Source organism: Epinephelus fuscoguttatus, linkage group LG3 (assembly GCF_011397635.1).
Source record: "Epinephelus fuscoguttatus linkage group LG3, E.fuscoguttatus.final_Chr_v1".
NCBI classification, from domain to species: Eukaryota; Metazoa; Chordata; class Actinopteri; order Perciformes; family Serranidae; genus Epinephelus; species Epinephelus fuscoguttatus.
The window spans coordinates 9,460,089-9,473,042 of NC_064754.1; the positions used below are offsets into that span (position 1 = coordinate 9,460,089).

At 39.5% G+C, this 12,954-nt stretch overlaps 1 protein-coding gene across 1 annotated transcript; it reads right to left on the reverse strand.

Moving 5' to 3' along the window:
* Positions 1–3,212: 3,212 nt before the first annotated feature.
* On the reverse strand, positions 3,213–12,318 carry soul5l (heme-binding protein soul5, like). Its single transcript, XM_049571838.1, has 7 exons — positions 12,179–12,318; positions 10,111–10,170; positions 8,317–8,398; positions 8,114–8,234; positions 7,888–8,027; positions 7,177–7,340; positions 3,213–5,983 (listed from the first exon to the last, which is right to left on the reverse strand). Coding segments are annotated over exons 1-7 (1,059 nt in total). The 5' UTR covers positions 12,181–12,318; the 3' UTR covers positions 3,213–5,493.
* Positions 12,319–12,954: the final 636 nt, after the last annotated feature.

Consider the following 12,954-nt stretch of genomic DNA (forward strand, 5'->3'; position numbering starts at 1 on the left):
GTCAAAAGAGCTGGCTCTGTGATTGGAGTCAGGTTGGACACACTGGAGGAGGTGGTGGAGAGATGCACACTGAAGATGTTCGAGGCCATCATGAACAACCCAGATCATCCACTCCACAACACCTTGATGGACCAAAAAAACTGTGGTGGACGGCTCCTCTCTCTTCGATGCAGGACAGAGAGATACAGAACATCCTATATACCAACAGCCATCAGGCTTTATAATTCTTTGACATATGATAGATGAGCTGACAGATAATTGAATTGCCCCTTGGGGATGAATAAAGTTATTATTATTCGTATTCTTATGTTAAAATGTCAAACTTTACAATAGCCTGGTACAAAAAGACAGTTTTGGTCTTTACAGCTTCGCAGACCAATAGATGATGTTATTGTGCCTATGTCCATTCTTTTAATGTAGTTTATGGTTCTAGAATGTTTTATATTATTTTTTTTTACATAGTATATCCTTTTTTTTAACATCTTTAATATCTCTTCATACTGTACAATCATTTTTTTAATTTAAGTTTTATGGCATGCTATACCATGACTATTTTGTTTTGACATTCCATACTATAACATTTTGTCATCATTTCGGACAACATGCTATACTATGACATTTTTACATGATTTTTCACGACATGCTATACTATGACGTTTTTTCATGGTTTTTGACAACATGATATACTATGACTTCTTTTCATGATTTCGGACGACATGCTATACTATGACTTTTTTACATAATTTTGGACAACATGCTATACTATGACATTTTTTCACGATTTTTGACGACATGCTATACTATGACGTTTTTTCATGATTTTTGACGACATGCTATACGATGACAGTTTTACATGATTTTTGATGAAACGCTATACTATGACACTTTTTTATGATTTTTGACAACTTACTATACTATGACGTTTTTTCATGATTTTTGATGACATACTATACTATGACATTTTTTCTGTGGTTTTTGACGACATGCTATACTATGACGTTTTTTCATGGTTTTGACGACATACTATAGTATGACGTTTTTGACGATATGCTATACTATGAGGTTTTTTCATGATTTTTGACGACATTGAATACTATGACATTTTTACATGGTTTTTGACGACATGCTACACTATGACATTTTTTCATGATTTTTGACGACATGCTATACTATGACATTTTTGCATGATTTTTGATGACATGCTGTACTATGACGTTTTTTCATGATTTTTTGACGACATACTATACTATGACGTTTTTTCATGGTTTTTGACGACATGCTATACTATGACGTTTTTTCATGGTTTTTGATGACATACTATACTATGACGTTTTTGACGATATGCTATACTATGAGGTTTTTTCATGATTTTTGACGACATTGAATACTATGACATTTTTACATGGTTTTTGACGACATGCTCTACTATGACGTTTTTTCATGGTTTTTGACGACATGCTACACTATGACGTTTTTTCATGATTTCAGACAACATGCTATACTATGACGCTTTTTCATGATTTTCGATGACATGCTATACTATGACATTTTTTCATGATTTTCGATGACATGCTATACTATGAAGTTTTTTCATGATTTTTGACGACATGCTATACTATGATGTTTTTGCATGATTTTTGACGACACGCTATACTATGGCGTTTTTTCATGATTTTTGACGACATGCTATACTATGATGTTTTTTCATGGTTTTGACGACATACTATACTATGACATTTTTTTCATGGTTTTTGATGACATACTATACTATGACTTTTTTTTATGATTATTGATGATATACTACACTATGATGTTTTTTCAGGGTTTTGACGACATACTACACTATGACGTTTTTTCATGGTTTTGGACGACATACTATACTATGACATCTTTACATGATTTTTGATGACATGCTATACCATGACTTTTTTCCATGATTTTTGACGACATACTATATACTATGACTTTCTTTCATGATTTTTGACGACATACTATACTATGATGATTTTGCATTATTTCATCATGACTACAATGTTTTTGCATGATTTTTGACAGCATACTATACTATGATGATTTCGCACGATATTTGACAACATACTATACTATGATGTTTTTTCATATTTTTCCACAACATACTATACTATGAATTTTTATATGATTTTTGACAACATGCTATACTATGAGGTTTTTTCGACATTATTCACAACATAATATACTATGATTTTCTTGTATGATTTTTGAAGACATACAATACTAAGACAATTTTTATGTGATTTTTTGGCATACTTTTCAATGACACTTTTGATTAGAATTGTTTTGACATATTATACTATGGCAATTTTGGGAATGTTTAACAGCATACACTACATAACGATTTTTTGTAACATTTTGTTTGATTTGGCAAACTATGCTAGTACTTTTGTATTACCTTTTTTGTGACATACTGTACTATTACCTTTTAATGATACCTTTATGACATGCTTTTATGAATATTTCATGCCATGCCATACTATGGCCTTTTTACAAGTTTTTTTTAATGGCATACTATACTACTATATGACATTTATTTGACGTTTTAATGGCACATTATATGTAATGGCTTTTTAAAATAATATTCTATACTATTGCTTTTTTGCATACTGTACTATGATTATGTATGACTCCTGTAGTGACAATTTTAATAACACAACACTACCACTCTTTTAACAATACTTTTATAACATGCTTTACTATTAAATTTGTTATGACTATAAATATGACATAAGATAATATGACTTTATTTCTTAATATAGTCAGTTCTAATGCGAACAGTCTTTAAATCTGTATTTAGATTTTTTTTTTTTTTTTTTTTTGCCTGTTTCTTGGCAGAACAAGCAAAAAGTCAATACTGACATATTTCCTTATAAATGATTTTACACAATGTGCCTACCTGGATCAGGTGCAGATTCTGGAGCCATCAACCAAGGACTGAAGAGGAAACTTACAGCAAGATCATTTAACAATACTGGTCAAACTTTGTTGTAACAATGTTATCAAAAAGAAGGAAAGTGTCCTCTGGTGTCATTGTTATGTGCTATTTGTCATACTACCACCTGACGATGACAAAGTAAGGAATGTTTTAAATCCTAGACAAAAGTGAAAAACACACATAATAAAAATATTCACGTAAATCACGTCCAAAGACAACAATAACACAATGGGTGAAACAAGAGTTTGTTATGGTTTTTTATTGCACCTTCCTCAGAACACACAGTATGTAGCTCAGAGACGCATAGATAATTTATTAACTGATGTAACTTGTATTGCATTGGTTGATCAGGCATGTTTCTTTGGGATCTTTGGAGCAGTACTTCCGTCTTACTTGCTTTCAATGAGGAGTTGTTGTGGGCTAATTTTCTAGGTAGAGATATGTAGAAAAGTGTGTTCAGGATTTAATATTTGATCAGAATTTAGTTAATTTCATGTAGCTAGACCTATCACCATGTTACCATTCTGCTATAGGAGAAAAATACTGTGGCTTGTTTTTAATTGTCTAAAACAATCACAATCGCAGTGATGGTGCACTTGCGAAAGAGAGTCAGTGGGGAACACACACAGTGACAGGGCTAACTGTTAGCATCACACAGCTGACACTGCCATATCTAAATTAAAGACAGTGACAGCTGTGGGTAGACTCTCTGGGAGGAGAACAGCTCTGTTGACAGCGGCACCAGAAAGTTTGCTGATGCAGTGGGGAGTTGGGATGGTCTGAGATCAGACCCCCAATGCAAAATAGAACATATTTAAGTATTGATTGACTGGGGATGTTTGAAAAGATGTGGCCAATCAAACCAGACTGACCAGTTGTTTTATTCATTGTAGATCTTTACAACAATTGACAGAAAGCAGGCATGGCTTATTGCATGAACCTAACCTGCATCTGGTGAGTCAGACTAGAACTGAGTTAGAGCCTTATTTTGTACAGTGTGCAAAAACAAGGTCATAAGTAACCCGTGGGATTTCCTTTAGAAATGAACACGGTTTTGAAAACATTCAATGTCTTTTATCAAAACCCAGTGATATCTCTGGAGCCTGACAAACATGTTAAATATATCTCCTACCACATATAACATTTGGAACGTTTCTGAATCCAGGATTATTTAGATATTCCTGCCATCTTTTTCTCCTTACTTAAAGGCACATCTATAATTGCTAAGGTTAGGTCAACCCTGACTTTACAGTGAACAAGATAACTAATGCCAGTACTGATGGGGTACAGTACTGATGCTTACGTGTATGAATATAGCTGTTCTGTACTAGCTTGAAACAAAACTGACTGTTAGGTAATATTTGGTTAGTTAGCAGGACAAAAAAATCTGTTGTTAATGTAAATGTTTACACCTGTGTGGATTAGATTTACTGATAATCAAAGATGCAAAAACATTTATTGCTCTTTTTGCTGAACTTTTGACAGTGAAACTAAGGTTACATCCAACGACAATCCACTTTCTGCTACACAGAATACTGTTTATCTCATATAAGTTTGTTATAATTCAAATTTAAATTTTTAATGAATATTGAATATGTTCATTGATTTTTAGGAGACAAAAAAATCTAATCAAATTGCTTAGTGTCATTATAATGACTTAAAATACTGAGTCAATACATTTTGCAAAACATATGCATTTACAGGCACTTTCGATCTCTATGTCTGGGGAAAAAGGTTCGATCAAAAGTAATAATTTCATAAACTCTACTTTTATATAAAGGCATTCTGCATTAGTGCTTAGGTTTAAGTTGCGCCAAAGATCCCAATAAATGTGCACACCGAATTTAAAATGATTCACCAATATGTTGCCACAAATATTAAATTAACTGACATGAAGCTGAACAGAGAGAAGAAGTATGTAGGATGTTATGACTAGAAACTATTGACAGAAACTTTAAAGAATCACTAACTACAGCTTCAAACTTCATTTACAGGAGAACACATTATGATTGTTAAGCTTCCTCTGATATGTCAGCTTCTGTGGTTAGTCCCAGCATAAGCTTTAGTTACCAATTACAGACAGATTTCCATTGAAGTCCTATTAGTTGCTAAGTTAGTTTTAGGGATACACTGATCTTAAACGGCATCTATCCCTGCCTTTAGCTTTAGCTGGGTCACTCAACACAACAACCTCAAATTCTAACTTTCTAACTAATACATACATCTGACTTAATTCTATGATGCAGCTGTATGACAAGCTTAGAACAACAAAGTGGACAAGCATGTGTCTGCTGATACAGGAAGCTGCAGGTGCAAAGCTGTGACAGAACATATAGTTAAACACTAAGTGCCATAAGGAGGAGTTAGTGTAACACGCAGGAATAGAGAGATAAGGAGGAAGAGAACGGCTTGTCCTTCTGTCACACACTTTCATTCATTTTTCTGCAACACCTCCACTGCTTCTTTTCTATTTAGAATTCATGTTAATATACCTGGAATAGCTGCTTAAATCAAATTGACTGTTGCTAATGAGCGTCGACTGGCTCGACCACGGGGCTGCTGTCAGCTTGTGTATCCAGAGAGCTGTGGGCTGTGCTGTTCCATAGGGCGGCGTCAGACTGGGGCTCCAGGGACGGGCTCACAGAGGCGGGGTCGGAGGAGTTGGTTGTGGGGTCCAGCAGGATCTGAGTGGAGGTGGGGGTTTGGCTGAACGGGGCGTCAGCAGGCAGGTTGGTTGATGGACTGGGAGGAGCGTTGGATGGGGGGAGAGCAGGGGTGTCAGACAGCGTTGGTGAGGATGCGTTGGACGTTGTATTTGAGGATAGGTTGGAGGGAGTGAGTGAGGGTGAATCAGAGAGTGTGTGAGGGAACGGGTCAGATGGAGAGTCTGTGGGTGAGTTGGCCTGAGTTGGCCTGGGTGTGTGCGCAGGGGTCGGCTCCTGCGGATCCGTGCAAACTAGCTCCCCCTCGGCCACGTACCAAACCTCATTGTGCCTGTTCAACAGCTTCAAGGGACTACACACACAAACACACACACAAGAAAGAGGAAGAGAGACAAACACAGTTAGAAGAGAGTGACGTGTGCAGTGATGTGTGTGTATATGTAATCCATCATGACTGATTCTCTCAGGCTACACAATCTTCTAAATTAGTTAATTTTAGAAATTTGTGATTTCAAAATACACATAGCGGCAGCTTTGCTGATTGGCAGATGGCAACTGTTATTGTGGGAATATAAATCATTCCTGCTCTGCAACATGAGCCCTCTGAATGACAAAATTACAAGTCAACTCAGTCATTGCTTATTAGGTTAATCATGATGGTACTGTGACACCTGAAAGTGAAAGGCTGCTACATTTTATAGAAACACCCAGAGTAGGTTTGTGCATCTGAAATCTAAATTTTGTTGCAACTGTGCAAAGCACTTAAGACAAGCAGCAACCTCCGGAGCTGAAAAATGAAGCCAACGCACAAGTGCCAAAAACCGCAGTTCCTCAAATGGCCACTTGAGGCTGGCTCCAGAAACGAGTCAACCCCACAGGCCCCCATGTTAAAATGGCAAACTAATTTCCCCGTTCAAGATAACTGTACGGGGAAATCAGCTGATTAGACAATGTTAGTTTGGTAATGTAACCATGGTGTAACACCCAAATCATATAGTATAGGTTGTGTATTTCAGTGTGTTTCAGCAAGTGAAAGTCAACTGTAACATTTTGGTTGCTTAAAAAAGTTCAGTGTTTGGTTGTAGGAGTCTAATGTTAAATTTCTGGTAATTACACTTTGCTTTAATAGTTTAAAGTTTGGTTTTCTTGCTAGCAAAAATTAGCATTAGCATTTTAGCAGTTAACCACAGACTGTAATCTACCGTCCTAATTAAGTTACCTTGCAGCTAGTGCTTGTGTTAGCTCCACCCTGTTGTTAAAGAAGGTCACTTCGGGCTCCAAAAAGCCAAGATGGTGACGGCCAAAATGGCAAACTCATGGCTTCAGTGCTGGAGTCCACAAATCAACGGGTGATGCCACGGTGGCTTCGTCCATTACTTTTATAAAGTATATGGTTTTTGAACTTTTTGAATAACGTTATTTTATGATATACTTTACTCGGAAAATTACACAGAATATTAAAAAACGTTAGAACGTGAAATAGTCATAAGTGATTCCCATCTACCAATATGAAAGTCTGAATTGATAAAGTACTGTGTGTGATACCTGTCATAGCCGACTCCATAGTGGTAGCTGTGGTTGTAAGAAGCACGAACCCTCGCCAGTTCTTTAGTCAGCAGATGAGCGTGAAGCCTGGAGGTGACTGACAGCATCCAGCCTCCATAACTCCTCACATAGACATCCATCTCTGGCATCTCAGTGAAATACAACTGAGCAGGAGACACAGAGGCGACATCAGCAGCTGGACATTGACACATGATTCATCACAGGAGACAGATACAGACTCAGATACAAAATGTTGTTCCAAAGAGACAAGAGCACACACATTGAGTCCAAAGCAAAGACACAAGGCAGGAAAAGCGAAACTGACTATTGAGATCCTGGAAAAATAGCTGGACTGATTAAATTTCGGTCATTAATTAGTTTGATGTTTGTGGATATCTACAGCCCAGTTTTGATGGATCAAACAAATCAACCGTGTGTATTTGCAGTCTTGCACAGACAGATGAAGGACAGCAGCATTGACACATCATGTGGTGAGATCATGAGACAGCATCGTCTATTTCTGTTCTGCTGATTGAGTGAAAGCATCACAGAATGCTGTACCTCAATTAAGGCTATCGACCTTAAATCAATGATCAAATTACACACAGATACTAAAAGCATTTGAGGGAATGACTCACCAATTCCGGGGAGGAAAAAAATCTGTCTCAGCATGAACCTCAAGGCTCTTTCCCTCACCATCTGTTCGCTTACCTTGTCATTGGTGGGCACGGGCGGCTTCTCCTGATAGGCTGCCGGCAGGGGGAAGTTAAGTGAGTAGATAGCCGGCTCCCACATCTTGGTCTCCTCTGGGATCTTGACCAGGACAGGGGCGGTCATCTCCATCTGGATGCCTGCGAGACGACAGACACACATACAGAATAACACACAGAATGAACGCACTCTTAAAGCTGATTGTCTGCTCTCGTCCTGTCCTTACCTCCTTCATTGGCTCCAGTGATGTACTGGAAAAGTCTCCTGAAAGCCATGGCTGCACCCACGCCCATGAAGTAGGCTTCGGCGTCTGTTGACACCCAGCGAGTGGGGCTGTAGTGTCGCACCTGAACACACACATATCACAAATTGTCTTTGAAGTGATGTGATGGGAAGATATATGTGCTGTCTGAGTGGAGTTTCACCCACCTCATATTCATCTGTTTTGCAGACCAGCTGATATTCCAGACATTCCTTTGACTCGGTGCAAAAGCTGGTGTTGGTGCTCGGTCTGTAACAGAGTGATGGACAGGGTTGTTAACTTTGTATACATCTGTACATTTCCAATTGTGTGGCAACAGTTTAAGGGAAGATGCTCTGCTGTTTCAACATGTCAGCAGCCTTCTGCACAAAGCAACGTCCATAAAGAAATGTTTTCCAGTTTTGGTGTAGAGGAACGTGACTGGCCTGCACAGAGCCCTGACCTCAACCCCCATCTGACACCTTTGGGATGAAATGGAGTCAGACCCTATGCTGGCAAGCAAGCAAGCAAGCAAGCAAGCAAACCTTTCACAACAGAAGTTACATTAAGAAATAATGGGAAAGAAATGAGATAGAAAAGTCAATATATTAAAATGAGGAGAATCTAAGTGAACTAAAAGCCAAATAAAATGCTTTGTGCTTCTTAAGGAAAGGCACTGATTTGGCTTTTCAGAGACTTTGCTAGATGGTGTTCCAGAGTTGCTTGGCAATATCAGCAAAAGCATGATCATTTATACACTGATCAGCCAGAACGTTAAAACCACTGACAGATGAAGTGAATAATAATAATGATCATCTCGGGACAATGCAATGTTCTGCTGGGAATCCTTTAGTCCTAGCATTGATGTGGATGCCACTTGACACGCACCACCCACCAAAACGTTGCAGACCAAGTAGACTCACAAGTCAGTCTTTAGACACTTTGCTTAACTAAAGACTGATGTCTTTCTCCCTGATTTTGTGTTTAGATGGGCGGATACAATTTCAGAGTTTTAAAAAACTCCCTGCGTTGCAGCAATAGTCAATCCGCAGGACGGTCCTTCGGTGGCTCGCTGAACTCTTGTGCTCGTAAACATAGTCCGACTAGAAACACGTGTAGTGGTACAAAATGGCTCAAGTCGCTGTAAGTCCTTCATTTCCACAATCTCGTGGACTGAGCACATGTTTGATAAAACGGAGTTAAATCTCTCGGCATCCATTTTCAAGCTCTCTGTGTGTTTGTTTCCTTGTGGACGAGAAAGGGGGAGTGCACATTTCTGTGAGGGCGTGTCCTTTTCAAAAATGCAAGAGGCATTGCTTTGTTGCCGGCCATTTTCTCCGGTGTGTTAAACACACTTTAGAAAGGAGTGTCCCCAGACCATCAGAAGGCGGAGATCTCTGATTGTCTGGTGGCGAGACTACAGACCAAGTACAAGTGCACCTCCCCCCCCATTGTGCCACACCACACCACAGAAACTGCTAAGGAATGGCCCGCGGAATGCAACAATTAGCTCAAGGTGTCGAAAGGCCTCCAAATTCCCCAGGTCCAAATTGAATTGAGCATCCCTCTGACATGCCAATACCCCACCTCGCAACCCACAGGATTGAGAAGACCCACTGGTGCCAAGTCCAATCCAAGGAGGCCCCACTGTGGGTCAGACTTGGCTCCAGGGTACTGGCACGTCCCATGAATGCTTGATCGGATTGGGACCTTGGAAATTTAGAAGCCAAGTCAATGCCTTGAGCTCTTTGTCACATTCCTTAGGCCATTCCTGAGCAGTGTTTGTAGGGCACTGCACACAGGGAGTGGCATTGCCACGAGGAGCTGCAGCAATGTTTGAGTGGGTGGTGCGTGTCAAGGGGCATCCACATGAATACCAGGGGCCCAAGGATTCTTGCATTGTAACAGTATCATTTCCTTTACCTGTGAGGGGTTTTTAGGGGTCATGTGGTACCTGTTTCTATCTTAAGCCATCAACTTACCCAACACTTCCTTCAGCAGAGACCACTAGGGCCAACAACGCCAAGACTGAGATGAAAGCCCTGAGGAAGGACACAAGTACAAATCAAGCATCTTCATTTAAAATGCTCTTAAAGAATAACAGTGAATCGACCAGTGGTTTATGTAACTACGTACATTTACTCAAGTATTGTACTTAAGTACAGTTTTGAGATATTTGTAAAAAACTTGTAAAAAGCGTGGGGCACAGCTTAACGCGGGGTAAATTGTAACATGGACTTTTTATGTCGTTCCACAGGGTCAATCCTTTCCTGCTTCCGGCCAGTTGACCACAACACCTCCAAACAGTGACAAAATTCCACAGATTGGACGTGTTTCAGTGGAGATTTCTTTGTCATACTTGTTTTGCAATTACTCAGCTGTCTGTGCAAGTCATTGAATCCAACCATATTTCATCTTAACAACTGTCTTGTTGCCTAAAACACAGCACCATTTTGAACTATGTAACCAACTCCCAGCAAGTGTTGGCTCGGCTTGATAAAATGAACACACAGCGGGGTTGTAATGTTTTGTTACAGTTAAGCCAGGTCATAGGTCATTGTCTCTATTTTTGCACGTCAAACTTCTGTTCAGTTTGAATGAATGTTCTTAATTAAGGAAAATATACTTTGCATTTTAATTGTCAGGTATCTTATTGACACACAGTTTCACAGTCTAGTCAATATTCCTATAGTCAATACTCTTATTTTGACATGTGGATGTAGGTTACCCATTCCTAGACATCTATCAGTCCAACCATTGAATATGGATGATAGACTGACAGAAGGATGGATACCTGTATGGATACCTATCCTTCCCCTGATGTAGATGGAGACCTATATAGAACTGTGTTGAATTAATCGAGTTAAACAGACCTTTCCAGCAAGTGTTACAACTAACCCTCTGCCTGTTTCACTTAACCCCACCCATGGGGTACGTTGCAACATTTCACTTCCACCACTTCTCAGCACAATTGTAGAATAAAGGTAAGTTCTAGAAAAAAACAATTACTGTTTATTCGTAGCAGAGATGTGCATGTTGTTAGAATAAAACAAACAGTTTTAATAACATTCAGCCCAAACGAAAATGTGTTAAGTTGAGCCCCGCTCTCCCCTATTATGTTTGAGTAGCTAAGCAGCTAAACTAGCCCCACCTATAGCAGCTGCAACATTAGTCATGTTTATTATACTAATGTATGCATCAGTAATTATGATCCAGTAATATGATGTAATTCTGAAATGGACCATGCTGCATAATGAGCATTTGTTTGCTTTTTTTTACTGATACTTATGTACCTTAAGTAATATTTTACATGCAGGGCTTTTAAAATTCTTATACTGTGCTACTTTAACTTAAGTAAAAGGTCTGCATACTTATTGCAACACTGTGGCAGGGACCAGTGACTGATACTGTTCGATGACAAAAATGATTAAAAAAATTATACGTCGGAGGAAAATGTTTGATTGACGGATTTTAAGAAGCTTAGTGAGTGAATGTGTGTGTGTGTCAGTCTGCGCGTCAGTGTGCTGCATTCCTGTGTTTGCACTGCAGAGATGAAATGGGACACGTTTTCCTGCTCTCACAGCGACGCAACGAGGGGAGAGATCTGCTGCATCATCAGGCTCTGCATGCCTTCTCTAAATCAAAGGCGTTTTGAGGTCATTGAGAAACAAGGTCCTGCAGCTCATAATATCCCCTTCATCATAACATTTATTACTCTTTAGAATAACCAGACATCTGAATTCAAAGCCGAGACTGTTTTTTTTTTTAAAAAATTACAATAATTTAAATATAGGGTTAATCTTCTAGAAATACAATCAGATCATGTCTATCTGCTGTTCTATGTATATAAACAGCAACTTATTAAATATTTTAATTTTCATGCGAGCACAACCGACCAACAATAACGCCAAAATCAACTTTACCTGTGCATGACGCTGCAGAAAAGTCGCAAAAATAGACCTCAGCTATGGTCAAACATTCCTGGAGAAATTCCTCCTAATATACCTGCGAGATATTCATTTACTCCAATATATAAGGGGTGATACTCACATTGTCCCGGCCCCGCTGTGCGTGTCCTTTCCACCTGCCAGGGGAGTGCAGGGAGGCGGAGCGGTGTGATGTGATGGAGACTGCAGTCTGCTGCACTCTGACGGGCTCCGGTGGATTTACTGCGGACTGCAGTGAGCAGCAGCGTCCGCCTGACACTCGCAGGGAGGGAGGGGCTGAGCTGGGCTGAGCTGGGCTGTCACCGACCAGCCTGCCAACTACTGGCCCAACACGGGACAGATGATATGTGCCTGTTATAACCGAGAGTTCACCTCCAGCGCTGCAGCAGTGTGAGATGAAGCGAATCCGCCATCATTAATCCTTCAGTGTTTAACCATGAGAGGTTCCACATTTAAACTGCTCTGGTGTGGGCTGTTTATGGTCTGCAGTATGTTTGCATAGTTAAGACAATATAACAATAATCAGCTGCGTGATGAGTTATTATGGGAGGTGCATGCTGTGCCAAAAAGCAGACCATACCACTGTGTTTAGTTTATTCTACATAAAAGGTCCAGTGTGTAGGATTCAGGAGATATACATGGAATATAATAAGCATGTTTTCTGTGTAATCTCCTGAAAATATGAATCATTGTGTTTTTGATATCTTAGAATGAGCTGTTTATAAGTAGGGGCGGGTCCTTGTGTGCAGACATCGCCATGTTGCACCACTGTGTTTCTACAGTAGCCTAGAATAGACAAACAAAACACTGGTTCTACATCGAGCCATTTGTATTTTTGTGTATTTGTCAGCCGCTGCAGTTAGCTGCCAGTCCGCGACA